Source organism: Syzygium oleosum, unplaced genomic scaffold, assembly GCF_021117445.2.
Source record: "Syzygium oleosum isolate NSW1041296 unplaced genomic scaffold, Sole_v2.1 Sole_v2.02, whole genome shotgun sequence".
Lineage (NCBI taxonomy): Eukaryota > Viridiplantae > Streptophyta > Magnoliopsida > Myrtales > Myrtaceae > Syzygium > Syzygium oleosum.
The window spans coordinates 20,481,437-20,502,807 of NW_026607486.1; the positions used below are offsets into that span (position 1 = coordinate 20,481,437).

A 21,371-nucleotide genomic window follows, 5' to 3' on the forward strand; every position below is an offset into this window, starting at 1 on the left:
CTTTTCTGTTAACCGGTAGATTAGTCAACCATTGAATACACTGACTTAATGGAAATAGAGACTAACCACATGCAACACATCAATAAACCTTAATTAGATTGGTCGATTAAGGATTAAAAAGGAGGTAGTTAAGGTGGCCCAACTCACCATTTCAATGACACGACACAAGCCTACTTAAATTAATTTACCGATGAACAAACACAACCCATCCGCCTCGAATTCCCAAATTTGCCCCTCCTCCTCGAGCCGTAATAACGGAAAGACCCCCCCGCATTAAGAAGGCAAAAAGGAAAAACGCTCGCCACCGTAACAGAAAGGACGACTCCTTTTACAACCAAAAAAAAAACAGAAAGAAAATGGCCGTCGCCGGCGTTTGACCGTTAAGGCAACTCTCTCTCTGCGCGTCGGATGCCGGCGGATCGACGCCACCGTCGTCGCTGACCCGGCCGTGGACTCGCAGAGTGAACTCGCTAGGTCGGAATTCCGTTTTGCCTTCGTCTCTCCGACTGCGAAAGCACGTGAGGGCGAAGAAGAAACGCCGGAGCTCCGCCGCTTCGGTTCGCCCGATCGCCGCGGAGCTGGAGCCGTTGGCACTTGCAAGGTTTTTGACAAGATGATGATATCGCGAGGCTTGTTCGGGTGGTCGCCGCAGCACGTACAGCCGCTGACGCCGGTCTCGGAGGTGTCGGAGCCGCCGGAGTCCCCGTCCCCGTACATCGACACCGGCGCGGAGGTGTCCGGGGCCGCCCCCGAGCAGCCGGCGGACGACGGGGGGGAGATGGAGGAGGAGGAGGAGATCGAGCCGCCGCCCGAGGCGGTGCCGTTCTCTCGCCTCTTTGCCTGCGCAGACCGTCTCGATTGGGCGCTCATGATCGCGGGGTCGCTCGGTGCCGCCGCGCATGGAGCAGCTCTGGTGGTCTACTTGCATTACTTTGCGAAGATCGTGCATGTGCTGCACTTGGGGCCTAAGGCAGACCACAACGAGACTTTTCACCGGTTTAAGGAGGTAATTCGATGGTTTTTCAAAGATAATTCGCACTTTCGAATGCTGCAAAAAGCATAAAAACGGCAGTATGCGTTTGCTCTGCCATTTGTGTTCTGCCTTTGATCGGTGGAATGCTTTTTGCTGATGGCAAAAGTTAAATCGAACTGGATGGGATTGGTTAAATGTTGAGGGCGTTCGATGTTTGGGTAAAGGAAGTGTGCAATTGGCTGAGCCTTTTTCAGCGCATCTTTTGGGGACTCCATCGTCATTTAGGTTTAACCTGCTCTCTGTAATTTGGAGGATGGAGTGGCATTCCCTTCGGTAGTACGCCATCCATCGTATTGGCTTAGTTTGTAAAAAATGTTTGAGATGGTTCGTTAGTTTCTGTTTCATTCCATTTGAAGGAACATATTGGTCTTAAATGGGGGAGATATACGCAGCCAGCTTCAGGTACTGCTAAATTTAGCTAAATGGTTAAAAGACTACTTCAGTCGTCAATTGTAGCTTCTTTCTCTTCTTGAAGATTAGACAAGGTGCAACGGTCACATAATCCACAAATCAATTCGTGATCGACCTGGATTTCTCATAATGGTAGGGCCAAATCATTTATAGAGATGCTCAACACAGAAGAAAGTCTCGAGCTTGTTCGTGAGTTATCAAATGTTTTGCTCCTTACTGTGGCATGAAGAGATGATATTAAGTTTGGTTTTTGTATACTTTCTTGATGGTACTTTGTAAAACTTGTAAGCTGACTGTCATTGCCCGGACCTTTCTGGGAGCTTGATGTGTGGATTAAAACTTGTGGATATTAAATTAGCCAACTCAATTAAATGTTATATTTTCTCTCTGCAGCTTGCTTTATCTCTGGTCTACATTGCAGTGGGTGTTTTTTTCGCAGGTTGGATAGGTAAGGCCCGGAAAACTCAAAACTTATTTTTGCAAAACCAACCCACTTGTGACCCTTTATATCCGAGTTGGCTGACTTGGTCTTTGTAATAGAGGTTTCTAGCTGGATCCTGACGGGAGAACGACAAACTGCTGTCATTAGGTCAAAGTATGTTCAAGTCCTACTTAACCAGGAAATGAGTTTTTTTCACACATACGGAGAAAATGGGGATATTGTGAGTCAGGTGTTAAGTGATGTATTGCTTGTTCAATCTGCACTCAGTGAAAAGGTATGTTCAGACAAATACATTACATTCGCAGTTTCTTGGCTACTACAATGACAAGTTTGAGCAGATATCTGAAATTTGAATGGTATTGTTGCTGATACAGGTTGGCAATTATATTCACAATATGGCTACTTTTTCCTGCGGGCTGGTTATTGGATTTGTGAACTGTTGGCAGATTGCTCTTATAACTTTAGCAACTGGCCCTTTCATTGTAGCTGCTGGAGGAGTATCGAACATATTTCTTCATAAGCTTGCTGAAAATATTCAAGATGCATATGCTGAAGCAGCTAGCATTGCTGAACAGGTATTTTTTTTCTCCCCATCACTTCTCCTCCACCCGAGAAGGATATAGGAAAGCTAAATAAAATGAGGGTAATTCTAGCTGGAAAGGCAAAAAATTGAGGGTTCTTCCAGCTATGGATTGCTACACATATTACTTGTCCTTTTTTGTTTTTTGTTAATTTTTTTTTCGGGGGGAGGGGGGTGGGGGGATCAATATGAGGCTGGGATTGCCAAAATGGATATCTTGCGTGTGCATGCTGTCTTCTGTATTAATACCATGAAAGTTTATGTAGACAATATTTTCTGTGCTACAGTTTATTTGGGCACTAGTTTAACTTTTTTCTGTTGGAACAAATCCCATTTATACTCTTCGTCTAGCTCCAGAAGGGAAATACTCGATTCGGTCATATTCAGAAGGAATGAATAGTTCAAGTGTTGGTTCAGTCATGGGGCCATAGCATTAAGGACTGATGATCTACGACAAAGAATGGCTCCTTTGTTTGCTTGTTATGGATCTGTGAATTAATGATAGAAGAAAACATCTTTTCTGGAACTCATGTGCTGTTCCCTCAAGGGAAACTGATATCTTTTCTTCATTAATATCTAGAACTCATCATTTCTATAGCATCAACAACTGATGAATCTGCATCAAGATATGACACCACTGTGTGCGCAACTATTAGAAATCCCATAACTATTAACTGTGGAGGCTGTTTTGAAGTTGTCATCCTTCCTTTTAAACGTTGGTGGCAGTTCTCATTCTAAGCTACCCATTTCAAAACTGTGGCAGGCAATTTCTTACCGTAGGACCTTGTACGCATTCACTAATGAAACTCTCGCCAAATATTCTTATGCCACATCATTGCAAGCGACCCTGAGATATGGAATCATGATAAGCCTTGTGCAAGGACTGGGACTTGGATTCACATATGGCCTCGCAATATGTTCCTGTGCTTTACAACTTTGGGTCGGACGATTTCTGGTTACCCATGGAAAAGCTCATGGTGGCGAAATTATAGCAGCATTATTTGCTATAATCTTAAGTGGCCTGTAAGAACCTGATTTGATTTTGCATTCTGTATTACATTGCTTTGCTCTTAATGTTGCATCCCATTTGTGTGCAGTGGACTGAATCAAGCTGCAACCAACTTCTACTCCTTTGACCAAGGGCGATATGCTGCTTATAGACTTTTTGAGATGATAAGTCGGTCATCCTCTGTTGGTAATAATGATGGAAATACCCTAGTCTCTGTTCATGGAAACATCGAGTTTCGCAATGTGTATTTCAGCTATCTGTCACGTCCTGAAATCCCTATTCTAAGTGGATTTTACCTCAGTGTGCCTGCTAAGAAAGCTTTGGCACTTGTCGGCAGAAATGGATCTGGGAAAAGCAGCATCATTCCACTGATGGAGCGATTTTATGATCCTACTTTAGGTATGACGGCACATTCTAATTTGCAGTATTTCTCCAAATGTTTCCATCAGCTTTCCGTAACAACTTTAGCAATTATTTCTGCTTGCAGATTCCAATTGTTTTCACAATTTTTGTTGCAGGAGAAGTTCTTCTGGACGGTGTGAATATCAAAAACCTGAAACTAGAATGGTTAAGAAGTCAAATAGGTCTAGTCACCCAGGAACCTGCTTTGCTAAGTCTTAGTATAAGAGATAACATAGCTTATGGACGCAATGCTTCATCGGATGAGATTGAAGAAGCTGCTAAAGTCGCTCATGCACATGCCTTTATTAGCTCACTTGAGAAAGGATATGACACACAGGTAGAAACTTGATGCACATTCCGAATTGTAGCAGCTTTATTAGCTTCTTTTCTAGGCTTGCGATCTTCATGTTGTAAGTCATTTTGATAGCCTACAATGAGCTTTTGGTTGTTTCAGGTACGAGCTGGGTTAGAATTGACAGAAGAGCAGAAAATTAGGCTTGCTATTGCCAGAGCAGTGCTTCTAAATCCATCAATCCTTCTGCTGGATGAGGTTACAGGCGGACTGGATTTTGAGGCTGAAAAAGCTGTCCAAGAAGATCTTGATCTCCTCATGTTAGGACGTTCGACAATAATTATTGCTCGACGCCTTAGTCTTATAAGAAATACTGATTATATTGCTGTGATGGAGGAGGGTCAACTTGTTGAAATGGGGACACATGAAGAGTTAATCACTTTGGATGGACTCTATGCGGAACTTCTAAAATGTGAAGAAGCGGCAAAACTTCCTAGGAGGTATAATACAATTGTCACAGTCTTTCTTAATTACTGTGGTTGATATGAAGTGTGCTGATTACTCGTGAATATATCCAGGATGCCCTCAAAAAATTACAAAGAAACTGCGGTTTTCCAAATTGAAAAGGATGCTTCAGCAAGTTATAGTTTCCAGGAAGCTTCATCTCCCAAAATGATGAAATCACCCTCTCTTCAGAGAGTCCCTGGCATTCATGGAGTCCAGCCCCAAGATGTTATATACAACCTACAAGAATCACCAAAAACCGGGAGTCCTCCACTGGATCAAACATCTGAAAATGGGATTCCTTTGGATGAGGCAGATAAGGAACCAATACTTAAAAGGCAGGATAGTTTAGAAATGAGACTCCCGGAGTTACCAAAGATTGAGGTTCAGCCTGCACAACAACAAAAATCCAACGGTTCAGGCCCTGACTCCCCTGTTTCGCCCCTTTTGACAACTGACCCAAAAAATGAACGCTCTCACTCTCAAACTTTTAGTAGACCACCTAGTGAGTCTGATGATGTTTCAATAAAAGGTAAGGATGCCAAGGACAAGCCGATTCAGAAAGCACCATCCTTTTGGAGATTGGCAGAGCTGAGCTTCCCAGAATGGCTTTATGCTGTTTTAGGCAGCACAGGTGCTGCTATTTTTGGTTCTTTTAATCCTCTTCTTGCTTATGTCATTGCTTTGATAGTAGCAGCCTACTATAGACCTAGAGAGGGCCGTCACCTGTGGCAAGAGGTTGACAAATGGTGCTTGGTTATCACTTGCATGGGTGTAGTGACTGTGGTTGCCAATTGTCTGCAGCATTTCTATTTTGGTATTATGGGAGAGAAAATGACTGAGCGTGTTCGTAGAATGATGTTCTCAGGTGAGTACTTTGTAATCTTCTTTTGTTTTTTGTCTAGGGGAGTACTTATTGTCAATTCTACTATGTTGTGCATTTAGTTTTGGACTTTTGCGGGCTTTTACTAATGACCAGTTATTTCAGCACCTCTGAAAGTACTTTTTTATTTATCTACCTACCAGCCATGCTGCGCAATGAAGTTGGGTGGTTTGATGAAGAGGAGAACAGTGCCGACACTCTATCAATGCGCTTGGCAAATGATGCTACATTTGTAAGAGCTGCTTTTAGCAACCGCCTCTCAATATTAATACAGGACACTGCTGCAGTGATTGTGGCTGTCCTCATTGGACTGCTTCTCCAATGGCGATTGGCGCTTGTGGCTTTAGCAACCCTGCCTGTTCTTATGATCTCTGCTCTAGCCCAGGTTAGCTTTTTTATCCTGTATCTACCTCTTACCTTTCAGCAACTCTTTATATGTTCTTCCCAAATGTCTCTAGCAGCTTATAATGTTCTCAAGGCGCGCTTTAGATGAAAGAATTTATATCTTTTTGCATCACAGTTTGGTTGTAAATAGAAAAGGTCACAGTAGTCGTAACACCTCCAGATTTCTGTTGCTCTCTCTCCTTTCTCTATTACTTCCTAGGAATTATAAGATCACGTCGTTCATTGTTGTAAACACAAGGTGTTACAGACAATGACAAGGTGTTTCGGACAATGATGATTTATTTTATGTAGTTCAACTGCAATGCGATGATATTTGCTAAGTGGTATGTTTGATGAACCTTAAAACTATTAAGTGATTCTAAGCTATTTCAGGGAACCTTTTCTTTTTCTGAGGATTCTGTGTACTTTCTGTCTGTGTATTTCATCTATGGAAAATTATCTGTTGTAGAAACTGTGGCTTGCTGGTTTCTCGAGGGGCATCCAGGAGATGCACAGGAAGGCCTCTTTGGTTCTTGAGGATGCAGTTAGGAACATCTATACAGTTGTTGCATTTTGTGCTGGAAACAAGGTAATGGAGCTATACAAAATACAACTACAGAAGGTATTCAGGCAGAGTTTTCTCCAAGGAACCGCCATTGGTTTTGCATTTGGTTTCTCACAGTTTCTCCTCTTTGCCTGCAATGCTCTTCTACTCTGGTATACCGCCTTATCTGTCAAGAATGGTTATATGGATCCGCCGACGGCTCTCAAAGAGTATATGGTATTCTCTTTTGCGACATTTGCGTTGGTTGAACCTTTTGGATTGGCTCCATACATACTCAAACGACGGAAATCTCTTGCCTCCGTGTTTAAAATAATAGATCGAGTGCCTCAAATTGACCCGGATGATAGTTCTGCGATGAAACCTCCCAATGTTTATGGAACCATTGAGCTGAAAAACGTGGACTTCTGTTATCCAACTCGGCCAGAACTGTTGGTACTTAGCAATTTTAGCCTCAAGGTTAACGGGGGACAAACTGTAGCAGTGGTGGGAGTTTCAGGTTCCGGAAAGAGCACCATAATATCTTTGATAGAAAGATTCTATGATCCAGTTGCAGGGCAGGTCTTACTGGATGGGCGAGATCTTAAATCGTACAACTTGAGATGGCTGAGGAGCCATCTGGGTCTAGTTCAGCAGGAACCGGTCATCTTCTCAACAACCATAAGGGAAAACATCATTTATGCACGCCACAATGCAAGTGAAGCTGAGATAAAGGAGGCAGCTAGGATAGCCAATGCCCATCATTTCATAAGCAGCTTGCCTCATGGTTATGACACGCACGTGGGAATGAGAGGTGTGGATCTGACCCCAGGACAGAAACAGCGAATTGCCATTGCCCGTGTTATCTTGAAAAATGCGCCTATATTGCTGTTGGATGAAGCTAGTTCGTCGATCGAGTCCGAGTCAAGCCGAGTGGTCCAGGAGGCACTCGACACCTTGGTGATGGGTAACAAAACTACCATTCTGATAGCCCACAGAGCCGCGACGATGAGGCATGTCGACAGCATTGTAGTTCTTAATGGTGGACAGATTGTGGAAGAGGGGACCCACGACACTTTGATGGCCAAAAACGGTTTGTATGTACGCTTGATGCAGCCGCGCTTCGGAAAGGGTTTGCGGCAGCATCGACTTGGCTAGACCTGAATTCCGATGAGTCGCGACATAGTTTCATTTGTACATCTGAGAGTTCCTCCAGAAAGCTAAATTATCAGGGCATTACCCAAGCAATTATGAAAGAAATGTCGACGTACACCGAGCTGGAGTTGACAGAGCGTGAGGGCAAAAAGATGTGAATGGCAAGGCTTACTTAGATCACTGTTTATAGAAATCTGTAAATCATGGTAGGTGTTTGCAGTAGCTTTTCACATTGTTGTTTAGTAATCAGCACAGGGTGTTAGATATAGCAGCTTCGGAGTGTGGCGTGATCACGGTTGAGGATATGCTTTTGTCCAGGATAGATGCATATTCTTTTGGACCATTGGTTGGTTTGTGTACATGAGTGGAAAAGACTCTCAGTTTAACCCTGCTCTGATCTTCATTTTCTTCCCAATTAAAACACTGGTGTCCGGAACAAAGCGAAAGCATTGTTTTACCGAGAAATAATGTGTATTTTTTCAGAGGTTATTGATGACAGAATTCAGCTCTTTGTTAGGAGCGGGATGAAAGAATTTGAATCAAAACATGGAGAATGATCTCCACGTCCTCATTTTCATTTGGGATAAAGCATCGCATCTATAAACAAGGAAGAAATACATCGCAACTCTCGGATGGCGCGTGGAATGCATGCTCTGTGCACAAACGCGGCTCAGATATCGAGCACTCTAAAAGAGTCCGCGACTACTTTAAGCTTGTTCCTTACTCTTCTCCACCTTCTCTCGTTTGCTGCGACGGTCAGCGTGTAAAATCTCCCTGCTCAGAAATGAGCGATCTAATCAGACAAATTTACATTGGCTTTCGTGATTACATGTCTCGGTGGAAAGCTTACCGTTTGCTACTGCAATGGTCGCAAAAGAGCAACTGGCGAAGTTCGGAGATCTGAGCTCATACTCAAATGTGTAATAGTCCTTCCCATCAACAGTTCGCTGCAATCACTTGATCAACGCGAGACTAATGAACCGGCCTCATTGACAGTAAAAAATGTCTGAATGAATTACAAGTAGGACTAATGAAGGGAACCTCAGATTTCACGAAGAGTAGAGAAATATAGGAGAGAGCAGTAATGGGTGCAAATTACCTCCTGCATGTCAAAAATATTAGCTATCTGATTCGGTGCAGCGTAAATATTCTTCACCAAGTTAGAGACAACCTGCCACGACAAAGGAAATGGTAAATGAACAGATTGTGAAGATTCAATGAGAAATCTCGAAGAAGAGTTGCGAATAATCGTGCCTCGTCCATAGGACCCATGTCATGGATGTCTTTCTTATCGGTCGGTATGAATCTGACTCTCAGATTCTGCAGCTGCAGATACCGATCCTTGAATGCGGAATCATGCCCCCGGAAATCGAATTCCTAATTTGGAACACCAAAAAGAAGTCCCAATGAGAAAACTCTTTTGAATCATCTCAAGTATTGTTGAATCTACAAGATGAGCAAGTGTTTCTTGTGCTTGCAATAACTTGAGGTCTTGGAACATACCCTCCAATCTGAGGGATAATAATATGAATACCCATCCAAAAGGTCGACGAAAGCTCGATAATTTGCCGGCATTTCTGCACCAGAATCAAGAAAAGGAATACTCACATGCTCTTCTTTCGAACATCACATAATTTTCATCTTCTGAAAAGCTTAGAACTTTAGAACTAAGTGACTGAGCATCACCCATTACCGCACCTTGAGCTAGAAGAGAACTAGCAGGCAATAAGCTTGCTGTCAACGACCCAACAACGCCCAAGAGAAAAGGCCTTCTCTTGCAGTTGCCTGAAACTTAGCCGAATTTTCCATCCCTTAATTTCAATCTTCGGATTGACATATGCATTCTCGGGGTGAATGACTTACTTTCTTCATCGACGGCTGTCGCGCGATCGCACAAGCATGTGATGTTGTGATGAAGAGGAAGCTCCCCGGTTCGAGGTGACTCGCTCCAACGAGGCTCCTTCAGCTGTGAAAGGATAATGGACACAAACAGTGAGTTGTGCTCAGAAAATCAAGAACAGAGAACAGAGAATGATGACAGACCGACCTTTTCTTTGAAGGTTCTTGGAACCCAACTCGGGGAGAGTGAAGAGACCACCATGAACGTAGCTCCGTTTGGAGATGCTGGTTGATCCTGCAAACTCTACTTCTGGATGATGTACGTTTAGGAGCTTGTGGTCGTGTGGAAGCTTTTTTCTTTTCTTCCTGTCAAATGGATAACTCTGTTATTCAAGGATTGATGGGAGGGAAATCATGAGAGCTTTCGCACGTCGATCGCGCGTGTGTGCTAGCAGTAGCGATGTTTAATATTTATTTCCACGTGATTAATTATACTTTCCTAGGGCCATTTGTTTTGGTACTTTAAAAAAAGGGTTAATTTCACGAAAAACCTTAAATCAGTACACCTGTGATTAATTTACTCTCCGTCAGTTTCCATTAAATTTTACCGTCAAATTACTGAGTTGGATGATACATTGCAATTGACAGGTATATCAGTTTAAGGCACAAGTGTATCGGTTTATAATTTTTCGTGGTATTAATCCAATTTAACGGAAACTAATAGAGAATAAATTTGTCACAAATATATCAGTTTTGGATTTTTTATGGGCCAAAAATTAATTTGAGGTAAAATTGTCACTGATGTACAAATGTTGAGTTTTTTATGATAAAAAAATTAATTTGATGTATTAATTTAAGTTTTTTCGTGATATTAACCCTTTAGAAAATTGCATTGTAGAAGCATAAAATGCTACTTAGATTAAATAATATTTCAAAAAAATGAATACGAATCTATTTTGAAATAATTTAACTGTTTCACATCAACTAAAATTCAAATTTCGGCAAATAATAAGATCTAAAATGTCAACATCGTCAATATTTATAATCACATAATGTATGTATGGTTTGTATGATTTTCTATCCCCTAAACGCTGTGCCGTTTCAAGCCATAAAAGGAAAAACGCTGTGCCGTTTCAAGCCATAAAAGGAAAAACGCTGTGCCGTTTCTCTCCCCAAAACCCCATTCACCTGAAGCCCCTCTTCCGTCGTTCCCTCACGCCATTGTCGTCTGCAGTTCTTGTTTTCACGGTCGGCGAACATGGTGCTCTCCAACAAGAAGCTGAAGGAGAAGCTAAGAGCGGCTTTAGCCGAATCCCTGGCGAAAAACGAATCAAACGCCGACCTTCATCACGCAAAACCCGCCAATCCCGATCAAGATTCGCGGCCAGAGTCCCTGAAACAGCTCATGGGCTCGGCAACCCAGAGACCCAGATTGTCCAAGCGAGAGAAACGCAGAAAAAATCGGTCTTTGGGAGGTGGGGTCGATAATGGCGAGAAAGAAGATGAGGGTGTTATAGAGAGGAGGGAGAAGAGCTCGTTTGAGGAAGTGGGCAATGGTGGCGATGAGAGGAAGGAGGAGAAGAGAAATAAGAAGAGGAAGATAGATGAGGGGACTGAGAATGGAAGCTTGGGTGCTGAGGAGGGTGGTGGTGATGTGAGTGTGAAAGAGGCCAAGAAGAAGAAGAAGGAAAAGAAGAGGGATGAGGGGACTGAGAATGGAAGCTTGGGTGCTGAGGAGGGTGGTGGTGATGTGAGTGTTGAAGAGGCGAAGAAGAAGGAAAAGAAGAAGAAAAAGAAGAAGAGTAAAACGGGTAAGAAGAAGGAGAAGGGTGAGGACAAGATTGAAGAGGACAAGGCTGTGGTTGAACATGCCGTGGCGGAGGTCAATAGGTACATATTATGGCAATCTGTTCTTTTAATTTGCTCTGAAAGTCTGAATGAATTCTTCTACTCGAGTTGTATCGCCCTACCTTGGTTGTTGAGAAGCAGGCAACCGATGATTGTCGTTTGGTTTATAGTTTTATAATCTTCTGCGAATTTTCTTGGACTTATGATTATTTACCATTCCATGCTCGAGTGGATATCGCTTAGAATGTCCTTTGGCAAAGGTATCATCCTAGTGTGCATTTAGCATTTTGGAAGTACTTCAATGAGGCATGGAACTCGTGGTTCACGACATTGATGATCAGCAAGATTGTGAATGGGTCCTGATCATGGTCTAAATATTAATGAGGCTTTCGGCCAGAATATATGTTTGCTATCTCTGGTCCTGAAAATCATTGTTTTCTAACAGTAATCTTAGTGAATTCTTCATTGAGACTATCTCAGAGTTTGTGCTGTAGGAATGATACAAAGTAGTTGTTCAGAATGAATTGCCATTAGCTCTAATTTGCTCTACCTGGTCAGTTCAAGATTTTTGTTGTCTTTATAACTTCTGGTTTCCTCATATCAGTGCCAAGAATATGAATATCTGAACTATGCATTTCCATGTCTCTTTTGTGGCCCAATGTCTGGTGCATGTCTATGCTTTTTGCATTTGACTAATAGTGGCTCAGTGTTGGAGAGAGCTGATCCATTATGCTTCCGGCATTTAATTTCTGGTTCTGGACACAAGGTACCTGCCAAATTTTCCATCCATTTTAACTCAAGCTCTCCATTTCTTTTGCACATTTACAGTCAAGAGAGTGAAGATGTTGCTCGGAAAGTTTATGTTGGCGGTATCCCCTACTACTCCTCAGAAGATGATATAAGAAGCTACTTTGAAGGTTGTGGCACCATAACAGAAATTGATTGTATGACTTTTCCTGAGAGTGGGAAGTTTAGAGGAATCGCCATTATCAGTTTCAAGGTTAGTCATTAGATGACCCTTCACGGTGTTAAACTTTGAGGTGTTTGTGCCTTTTTCTCCTTTAATTGTTTTTTCGCGTTAATTCAGATAGCTTCTTCAGAATGTTGCTTCAGAGTCCTGTTTTTGGAATTTAATCTAGTGCATGATCAATGTGGGATGGTTTTAGCAACCTGATCATATAGAAGGATCTGTGAAGCTAACATTATGCAGTGAAAAAAGGCATTTTCTTGATGTTACCTTTGACATCAAAGTTTCAGTTATGTGTACTTCAAGTGCTACAAGCTTCCTTCTCCTTTCCCAGTGTGTTTTTTCTTTTCGATTTTATCATAGAGCACAGGAGCTTCCTTGAAGACAGATTACATGCATTGCCTGTCAATCCTTCCTGTAATTTTCTGGTGAATAGGATGAAATGAGGATATGCTGGTATTTTCTTGACATTTTGAGGAATATAGGAGGGAAAATTAGTATATTTGCAGACATTAGATTGGTTAGATTTCCTTTGTACATTTCCTTTGAAGTCCAAAGTAACCAGACTTTAACTTCCCAATAGGAATGCGAAAGAAATGTAGTTAGGTAGTCTTAGGGAATATTAAGCTTGAATCTTGACACGGAAGTGAGCTGCGATAATTGGATATTAATTTAATATCTGTCATGAGTTGTGAGCATATTGATTAGCATCAAAAAGTGCTTCATCCAGAAGGTTCTCGTCTTCTGAAATGGGTCCGATAATTCGTAATTATTCCAGTAGGCAGCTGTCATGGTTATGTGACTTTGGCTTTCAAGATTTATACCCTAAATTGTTTACTTAGTTTCACTCCCATTGCCCGAGTTATTTGTCTAACAGATGGCTACGAATCCCTGAAACTGAAACATAGTACCAAGTCTTTAGTGTTTTCTATGATATTATATCTAGAAACAATGGATCCTGTGTAACAGCTAATTTGAATTATTTATTAATTTGTTTTGCAGACAGAGGCTGCAGCTAAGCGAGCTTTGGCTCTTGATGGTTCCGACATGTGAGTGTATTAGGAAGAAGCAGTATCTACTTTCTCAAGTATTACGTCCAATCAAATGCATCATGCTCATTGAACCCTTTCTTTTTATTTGTCAGGGGCGGACTCTTTCTCAAAATCCAGCCCTTCAAGGCAACTCGAGCCACTAAAACAGCCGAGTTCGCCCCGCCGATTGTTGAAGGCTACAACAGGATCTACATTGGGAATTTGTCATGGGATATAACCGAGGACGACGTGAGGAAATTCTTCTCAGATTGCAACATATCGTCTATACGTTTCGGTATGGACAAGGAAACGGGAGAGTTCCGGGGCTACGCCCATGTGGATTTTTCCGATAGCCTTGCAATGGCGATGGCCATTAAGTTGAATCAGCAGGTTTTGTGCGGTAGGCCTGTTAAAATAATGAGTGCAATCCCTAAGGAAGGTGTCAAAAGCAGTGCAAGAACCGTGTCGGCGAATACCACAGTCTATAACGCAAATACCACAGTCGATAATGCTAATTCCGCAGTCGATAACACTACTACTGGATCGACCGTCAGCAGTGGCAAGATGAAGAGAAGAACCTGCTATATATGCGGCGAGAAGGGCCATATTTCTTCTGCTTGTTCTAAGAAGCCAGCTGATGCTTCGACAAATCCAGATGCAACTTAATAAGCTTCCGATCAAGAGGTTACAAATTCTTTGCTCGCTTGTTCTTTAGTCTCCTTTAGGTACTAGAAACAGTTCATCCTCGGGGGCAGCATTTTGAAATGGTCAGTGAACTTCCGTGTGGAAATCAACTGCTAAGAGGAATGCTGTCGTGCATGTGCATATCAAGTTGGCGTTTCAGGTCAAGCAAGTAGTGTAAAATTAGACCAGATGGAGATAGTATCATATCTAGAGTCTCTCAGTGGATAAGGAGCTACTGTTATTGAATAGACTTTTCGATGCTGTTTCATTGAGACATTCTGACGTCCGACGAACATGATTTTTTTTGTTTTGGCCGACGGTTGGAAGCTACTGCTGCGATGTGGTGCTTGGAGAAATATGTTTAACTTCTGCGTCCCTTCACTCTGTAATGAAGTTTTGGCCTTTTTTCCATTTTGACAATAACATTGTAATGTTTCTGGCTCATAGAAAGATGTTCAACTTCTTCCTGGTGGGAACAGCGATTCCGTTATCTCTCGGAATGACTCCAGGAAAAAAAAAAGAGGGGGTAGTTCGAAAACATGAAATCCGATGGATTAAGGTTAACAAGAGCAATACCCGCAGATGAAGTCGCGTAGCCAAAACTTGAAGTATTTGTTGAAGTAGGAGGTAAGGATGGCCAACATTTTCCTGATGTGAACTTGATGTGATCACTTGGAAGCAAGCAAGAACTCCACTCCAATAATCTGTTTGGACATAATTTATCTTAAGCTTGTCTTTGCTTGCAAAATAGACATACTCGCCACACTTTTCCCTAATCACCTTTCTTTCTTGAGGTTATTGTTTTGGTATTTTGTATTTTGTGGTTGGCTTCTTGGTACACCTGTTGTGTAGGTCATTCACCGAATTGTCGGCACAGCAACCCCCAACTATTGTACCTCTCTACCCAATATTAGTATCCATGCGCTGCGGTTTGCTTATTTAAGTGCACGAGCAAGCTTGGGATGTGGGGGCCAAAATAGACCTTCAAGGATGCGAACTTCGACACCCCTCTAATATTCTTTTCTTTTCGTTTCTTTCTGACCATATTTTGATTTGCACAATCGGATGAATGTAGCCATGTGTGGTTCGCCATACCTTCATTGGCTTGAATTCTTTCTTTTTCTATGCTCTTGGATTTTGGGAAACCATCAAGGCAGCTTCCCTTATTCTGAGTGTCGTTGTTTCACGAGACTTCGCTTTTTGGAAGATTGGCATTCTTGTCCACAGTCTCATCGAGCTGGTCCCGTGAACTCACAGTTGATAAACTATCTGATCAATAATCTTTTTTTTTTTAAGGGACGAAGCAGAATGTCAGCATTTAGACCCTAATCTGAATATCATGCATGTCTCTAGTTTTTTTCCCTTTATTTAACAGCGATGGGATTATTCAATGAAGAACTGACAAGAAAAGCTTTGGTCACATAAGGTTGGCATGTGCATGGTTTTTTGGGGATATTGTTGTAAGCCAAATTAGTGATTAGAAGAATGCTCAAATCATTTGCTCCAAATCCAATTATTCTTTTTCTAGAAACAACCGGGCGATTTCACGTTGGCCATCCTCGGGGGTGCTAAATAAAACCTGCGTGACTTGATATCTTGCCATGGAAGAAAAGCTTCTTGGTTTTTTATGAAAGCCACTGTTGTGGGTACATAAAAAGCTTCTCTTAAGCACATGTTAATACTGTGCGGCTGAGCTAACGTTTGTCTGGACTAAAAGCCTATTATTGGCAACTATCAAAAAAGTTGTAACATGACATTGAACGCTCGCTTTTGCAGATGCATCCACAGCATTAATGGAGAAAAAACCTGGGATGATGTCAAAGTCATCACATCTGGGTTAGAATTTTTCTGTTCACATTCTTTGGCTCTACCAACGAATTATTTGGAAAATTATCTAAAAAATCCTAAACCTATTGCACTTTTATCAATTCAATTATAAACACATCAATTTTGTCAATTGAATCCTAAACATTTTCACGTTAAGCCAAATGAGTCCATCAGGCCAGACGTGGACGCCAGTGGTCCTACGTGGTATGACAGACGCTGACATGGATAATTTTTAATAATATTTTTTAAATTATTTATTTATTTATTATTTGTTCTTTGCCAATTCATAACGAAATCTATACAGTGACGGTATTTAATTACGAAGATTGGCCGGGTACCTAACCCTCTCTTAGTCCCTTCTTCTTGCAAGAGTATAATAGACATAAATTTTCGGCTGAGGATTTCCCCAGTTAAGCAAAGAACAGATAACGACAACTTCTGGTTAGCCGCGAGTTCAGATGAAACAAATTCACCTGCCAAGAGCTGACCCCCTGAGGTCACATTCCCCGAGCATTTGTCCCCCCTACTATATATGCACAATGCCTCTCTCTTGTTTCTCTATTGTTCCCTCCCCTTTCTTCTTCTTTCTCCAAGAAAGTCCAAGCCTCGTGATTTCTCCGCCCACTAGCCCCTTTGTTTATTTGCCGTTAGTTAACCCTTTTCGTATCTCTTCGTCGAGAGTTTTCTTTGATGGGCCTCCGATCATTCTGAGGCATCCTCGGTGTTGCTTTCCTTGGTCGCCAGAAGAGGAACAGGAAGGAACCAAAAAAATGTCCGTCAGTTCAAGGTTCAACACGGCAGATGCGTGGGTGCCCAAGAAGTTCCAAGACACGGACACGAGTCCTGAGAGGACCAAGAAATGGATTGAGCCCCAGATGAAGATGGAGAGCAAAATCCCGGTCGTTTACTACCTCTCGAGAAATGGCCATCTTGAGCATCCCCATTTCATGGAAGTCCCGCTTTCGTCACCCGGTGGGCTCTTTCTCGGAGGTAAACGAAACTTCGTGGATCATTTTTCAGAAGTTCTTTTCTCTGTTCCTTATTTGCTTTTACTCTCTGTTTGATACATGTTGATTCTGGTTGAGATGTTTTCCAAGTGATTGATGATCTTTTGCTGCAATTTTTCCAGATGTGATCAATAGATTGAATTGTGTGCGAGGTCAAGGCATGGCCAACTTGTACTCTTGGTCTTCAAAGAGGTATGTGACTGAACTCACAAACAAGCGCTCTCTGTCCCCTCCAATTTGGTCTCCTTTTGTTTCTGAACGTCGTATAGCTTGGTGACTTTTAGGTAGAAGTACTATCATGATTTTTCTTATTTTTCCCCCTGAAAGTGAGAAAAGGTATGGGAATGGAACAGACAAAAAAGAAATGCTCTTTTTCTTGGTTCTTTTGAGTGCATAAATTCTCTTTTTCTTGGTTCTTTCGAGTTCAACATTGGCAGGAATGGTTCAACAATTTCTAGTAAAATTTGCTTTATATGATTCGGCAAGTTACATCATCTTTCTTTCATTTCATGATCTGGTCTTTGCCTCTTTTTAAATTTAGGAACTACAAAAGTGGGTATGTGTGGCAAGACTTGACAGAGGATGACCTGATACACCCTTGCAATGGCCATGAATACATCCTCAAGGGATCACAACTCCTCCAAGTACCACCTCCAAGCTTCCGATCCTCCGCCGCGATCTCAACGCCGGCGTCAAAGAACTGCTCCTCGGAAACAAACAACCCAGCTGAGGACATCAAGCTCTCCGACATCGTCAACATCAAGAAAAAGAGCCATTCGTACTCCACATCACTCTCGCTAGATGACCTTCACCAATACAGAGTCTACGAGGCCAAGACCTCGGAAATGGCTAATAAGGCGGCGAATGCGTCCACGCAGACTGACGACAAGAGAACTAGGCAAGCGAAGAGGGGCAACCGCGACGAGGACTGGAGCAAGGAGGAGATTCGGATTCTGTCCTCCCCGCCATCGAATTCGAGCACCGAGGGGCAAGAGAGCTTGGATGGTTCGAGCTCCATAACGAGAGACCCAAATTACAAGTTGTCGGATATTAGGAATCAGGCGCTTGAGAACGAGAGGCCCAGCGGGAGGATGAAGGCATCAGCAGCAGTTCTGATGCAGCTGATCATGTGCGGTTCAAAGGGTGTTGACGATGTTGAGTCTATACACCCAGGTAGAGACTGAAGAGGATGTTCAGTGGATCAAATGTGCCTGAGCGTGCGTGAAGGAAGAAAGGCCGTATAAAATTTTTTGAATTCGACATGAACATCCCACAAAGTGCATGATACATTTCGAGATCTCTCGTCCCCAATAACGAGAGCATGCTAATGCGATACCACGGAAAAATATGATTTTCGGATATGCGGTGAGTGTCCTATCGGGTTCTTGTAATTGGGTTCTTGCATCTATGAATTACAGTTCCACACCGGATTTGGAAGGGACTGAACTATAAGTACAGAACTTACATACAAACTTGATGAGTTCTTGCATTTCCAGCCTGCTTCTCAAAGAATCCCACCCATCAAGAACGGCATTCCATTCTACTTTTACTTGTAAATTTTCTTCTCGAAAACCAAAGACTGTTGGGATTTTGGAACCAAAAATCCCATAGAATTGAATGAGAAGTGTGTGGGTGAAAGTGTCCCACATAGGGTAGAAGAGAGATGGGAGATGGGTTCAAATAGTTGAGCCTCACAAATGGGTTTGGGCCCCAAGGGGTACCCCACTTTTGTGGAAGAGAGAGGACCTACGTCAAGCTAGGTCGGTCCACCTCCCGCGCGCGCCGCCGCCGCCGTCCGGCCGGGTCCACTCTCTATCGGTTTTTATTTTTTTTTTTCGAACAGACACGTTGTTTAGAATTTATTCGCTACTATTCACGAAAACTCGCGACTCTTCATTTTTCGTCACTTGAATAAGACCGAACAGTTTAGTTCGGAATAGAAATATCACTTCGTGGCATTCATTTTTTCTAGACGCACTCTACGCATATTCACTTCATCATTGTCATTTGGTGCGATTGTTCTGCAAAATTGCGTTCGTTGGAGTCCTCCGTATACGTACCGCTTCGGAGGAACGAGATCCGTTCTATCCTGGGAGACGATTGTCCAATATCCTCGGGTACTGATTGAGGGGCCAAATTCGTCTTAAGGACACGACGTTAATTCGTTGGGCTCGGATCAACATTCTGCTTATTTGGTTGTACTGCTTTCAGAAATGGCTTCGACTTCGGTTAATCCTGTTCCGAATCACGGAGAAAAGCCAGAAAAGTTCAATGGTACGGATTTTAAGAGATGGCAACAAAAGATGTTGTTCTATCTCACGACCTTGAACTTGGCTAGATTCCTCAATGAGGATGGTCCTAAATTGGACGTTGGAGAGACAAATAAAGAAAAGCTTGCTACTGTGGACGCATGGAATCATTCTGACTTCCTGTGTCGCAACTATGTCCTCAACGGTCTGGACAATACTCTCTATAACGTATATAGTCCGCTAAAAACGGCTAAAGAGTTATGGGATAGTCTGGACAAGAAATACAAAACCGAAGATGCCGGATTGAAGAAATTCATTGTCGGTAAATTTCTGGACTTCAAGATGGTTGATTCAAAGACCGTCTTAAGTCAGGTTCAAGAGCTTCAAGTGATTATGCATGATATTCCCCTTTGAAGGAATGACTCTAAGTGAGACATTTCAAGTGGCTGCATTCATTGAAAAATTGCCACCATCCTGGAGAGATTTCAAGAATTATCTCAAACACAAGAGAAAGGAGTTGTCACTTGAAGACTTGATTGTTCGGTTGAGGATAGAGGAAGACAATAGAAATTCCGAAAAGAAAGTTGGCAGCAATTTGGCGGTCTCAAGGGTCAATGTTGTTGAAGAAGGATCAAAACCCAACAAGAAGAGAAAAATGACTAGCAAGTCTGGAGAGGGATTCACCCAAGGCCTGAAGAAGTTCGTTGGCAAGTGCTTCAACTGTGGCAAGTCTGGACATCGAGCCAAAGACTGCAGAGCCAAGAAAAGACAAAAACTCAGGCTAATGTGGTGGAAGAAATTTCCAATGGTGTTGATGATATCAATCTAAGCGCCATGATATCCGAGTGTAATATGGTGGGAAATCCCAAGGAGTGGTGGATTGATACTTGGAGCAACTCGTCATATTTGCGCCAATAAATCAATGTTCTCATCTTACATGCCTATGGAAGGTGATGAAAAACTCTACATGGGTAATTCATCGACCTCTAAGGTTGAAGGTGTTGGAAAGGTTGCTCTAAAGATGACATCTGGGAAAGTTGTGACACTAAATAATGTGCTACATGTGCCAGACATACGCAAGAATTTAGTGTCCGGATCTCTTCTTAGCAAGAATGGCTTCAAGTTGGTTTTTGTATCCGATAAGTTTGTACTCTCCAAGAATGAGATGTATGTAGGAAAGGGTTACCTCAGTGATGGTTTTTTCAAGTTAAATGTAATGATTTGTTGTACCCAATGTTGTTATGAATAAAGCTGTTTCGCTTATGTGCTTGAGTCTCCTAATTTATGGCATGATAGATTAGGACACGTTAACTATAAGTCGATAAAGAAATTAATGAACATGGGATTATTGCCAAAATTCGAATGTTCTAGTGAGAAATGCCAAGTGTGTGTTGAATCTAAATTTTCTAAGCCTCCTTTTCATTCGTAGACAATAGAGTCTCGAACCTTTAGATTTAATACACACGAGATATATGCGATATGAAATCAATACCGTCAAGAGGTGGTAATAAGTATTTTATCACATTTATAGATGACTGCTCGAGGTATTGTTATGTTTATTTGCTTAGTAGCAAAGATGAGGTGTGAATGCTTTTAGAATTTATAAGTCCGAAGTTGAAACTCGTTGAATAAGAAAGTTAAAATGATAAGAAGTGACGAGAGGAGGTGAATATGAATTTCCTTTTGAGGAAATTTGTGCTGAGTTTGGTATCGTTCACCAAATGACTCCTCCTTATACGCCGCAATCTAATGGAGTGGCGGAAAGGAAAAACCGGTCTTTAAAGGAAACAATGAATGCATTGTTGAATAGTTCCGGTTTACCACGAGAATTTGTGGGGGAAGGTTTTGACGGCGAATTTTATTTTAAATCGAGTGCCCCTGACGAAAAACACAACAAACTCCCTATGAGAAATGGAAAGGCGGAATGCCTAACTTGAATTATCTCAAAGTGTGGGGGTGTTTGGCTAAGGTTGCGGTTCCTAAGCCTAAAAAGGTTAAGATAGGACCAAAGCGTTGATTGTGTTTTTATCGGATATGCTCGGAATAGCAATGCATATCGTTTTCTTGTTCACAAGTCGAGAGATCCCGGATATACATGTTAATACGATAATTGAATCAAGGGACGCTTCGTTCTTTGAAAATATATTTCCGTATAACATAGTATATGAGCCAATTGATAATAATAAGAGGTCTCGAGATACTATATCTAGAAATGATCCAATTGAGGATGAACCTAGACGTAGTAAAAGACAAAGGACTTCCAGCGTCTTTTGGACACGATTT

At 42.1% G+C, this 21,371-nt stretch overlaps 4 protein-coding genes across 6 annotated transcripts; 3 read left to right on the forward strand and 1 right to left on the reverse strand.

The window, feature by feature from the left end:
* The first annotated feature begins 317 nt into the window (after positions 1-317).
* Positions 318-8,025, forward strand: LOC115672999 (ABC transporter B family member 20-like). 2 transcript variants are annotated; one of them, XM_030595012.2, is made up of 11 exons: positions 318-1,006; positions 1,838-1,892; positions 1,985-2,160; positions 2,261-2,461; positions 3,230-3,489; positions 3,564-3,874; positions 3,994-4,214; positions 4,332-4,669; positions 4,748-5,541; positions 5,700-5,941; positions 6,410-8,025. In XM_030595012.2, the coding sequence occupies exons 1-11, from the start codon at positions 614-616 to the stop codon at positions 7,637-7,639; spliced, it is 4,221 nt and encodes a 1,406-aa protein (XP_030450872.1). In that variant the 5' UTR covers positions 318-613; the 3' UTR covers positions 7,640-8,025. The 2 variants fall into 2 exon arrangements, with proteins under 2 accessions (XP_030450872.1, XP_030450873.1); XM_030595013.2 differs by lacking the exon at positions 318-1,006 and having other exon boundaries at positions 1,856-1,892; positions 1,987-2,160.
* A 144-nt stretch (positions 8,026-8,169) lies between these two features.
* LOC115673005 (photosynthetic NDH subunit of lumenal location 1, chloroplastic) lies at positions 8,170-9,854 on the reverse strand. Of its 2 annotated transcripts, none has more exons than XM_030595020.2 (8): positions 9,684-9,854; positions 9,500-9,602; positions 9,335-9,427; positions 9,140-9,213; positions 8,891-9,013; positions 8,736-8,807; positions 8,487-8,583; positions 8,170-8,410 (listed from the first exon to the last, which is right to left on the reverse strand). In XM_030595020.2, the coding sequence occupies exons 1-8, from the start codon at positions 9,735-9,737 to the stop codon at positions 8,307-8,309; spliced, it is 720 nt and encodes a 239-aa protein (XP_030450880.1). In that variant the 5' UTR covers positions 9,738-9,854; the 3' UTR covers positions 8,170-8,306. The 2 variants fall into 2 exon arrangements, with proteins under 2 accessions (XP_030450880.1, XP_030450881.1); XM_030595021.2 differs by having other exon boundaries at positions 9,335-9,421; positions 9,684-9,853.
* Positions 9,855-10,603: 749 nt separating this feature from the next.
* Positions 10,604-14,481, forward strand: LOC115673003 (phragmoplastin interacting protein 1). Its single transcript, XM_030595016.2, has 4 exons — positions 10,604-11,365; positions 12,152-12,323; positions 13,293-13,339; positions 13,435-14,481. Exons 1-4 carry the CDS (start codon positions 10,734-10,736, stop codon positions 13,985-13,987), a joined length of 1,404 nt encoding a protein of 467 aa, XP_030450876.1. The 5' UTR covers positions 10,604-10,733; the 3' UTR covers positions 13,988-14,481.
* A 1,912-nt stretch (positions 14,482-16,393) lies between these two features.
* LOC115673267 (protein SOSEKI 5-like) lies at positions 16,394-18,276 on the forward strand. The gene is made up of 3 exons (XM_030595378.2): positions 16,394-16,822; positions 16,962-17,031; positions 17,381-18,276. Exons 1-3 carry the CDS (start codon positions 16,603-16,605, stop codon positions 18,021-18,023), a joined length of 933 nt encoding a protein of 310 aa, XP_030451238.1. The 5' UTR covers positions 16,394-16,602; the 3' UTR covers positions 18,024-18,276.
* The last annotated feature ends 3,095 nt before the right edge of the window (positions 18,277-21,371 follow it).

What these genes read in the sequence shown, in the direction of transcription:
- LOC115673003 (XM_030595016.2), top strand. Translation starts at nt 10,734, where the DNA reads ATGGTGCTCTCCAACAAGAAGCTGAAGGAGAAGCTAAGAGCGGCTTTA. An exon ending in GCCGTGGCGGAGGTCAATAG is followed by an intron (nt 11,366 to 12,151) that starts GTACATATTATG and finishes GCACATTTACAG; the next exon opens with TCAAGAGAGTGAAGATGTTG. An exon ending in GCTCTTGATGGTTCCGACAT is followed by an intron (nt 13,340 to 13,434) that starts GTGAGTGTATTA and finishes TTTATTTGTCAG; the next exon opens with GGGCGGACTCTTTCTCAAAA.
- LOC115673267 (XM_030595378.2), top strand. Translation starts at nt 16,603, where the DNA reads ATGTCCGTCAGTTCAAGGTTCAACACGGCAGATGCGTGGGTGCCCAAG. An exon ending in CGGTGGGCTCTTTCTCGGAG is followed by an intron (nt 16,823 to 16,961) that starts GTAAACGAAACT and finishes CAATTTTTCCAG; the next exon opens with ATGTGATCAATAGATTGAAT. An exon ending in TACTCTTGGTCTTCAAAGAG is followed by an intron (nt 17,032 to 17,380) that starts GTATGTGACTGA and finishes TTTTAAATTTAG; the next exon opens with GAACTACAAAAGTGGGTATG.
- LOC115672999 (XM_030595012.2), top strand. Translation starts at nt 614, where the DNA reads ATGATGATATCGCGAGGCTTGTTCGGGTGGTCGCCGCAGCACGTACAG. An exon ending in CAGCTAGCATTGCTGAACAG is followed by an intron (nt 2,462 to 3,229) that starts GTATTTTTTTTC and finishes AAACTGTGGCAG; the next exon opens with GCAATTTCTTACCGTAGGAC. An exon ending in TGATCTCTGCTCTAGCCCAG is followed by an intron (nt 5,942 to 6,409) that starts GTTAGCTTTTTT and finishes TATCTGTTGTAG; the next exon opens with AAACTGTGGCTTGCTGGTTT.
- LOC115673005 (XM_030595020.2), bottom strand. Translation starts at nt 9,737, where the DNA reads ATGGTGGTCTCTTCACTCTCCCCGAGTTGGGTTCCAAGAACCTTCAAA. An exon ending in CAAGAACCTTCAAAGAAAAG is followed by an intron (nt 9,603 to 9,683) that starts GTCGGTCTGTCA and finishes ATCCTTTCACAG; the next exon opens with CTGAAGGAGCCTCGTTGGAG. An exon ending in ACATGGGTCCTATGGACGAG is followed by an intron (nt 8,808 to 8,890) that starts GCACGATTATTC and finishes TTGTCGTGGCAG; the next exon opens with GTTGTCTCTAACTTGGTGAA.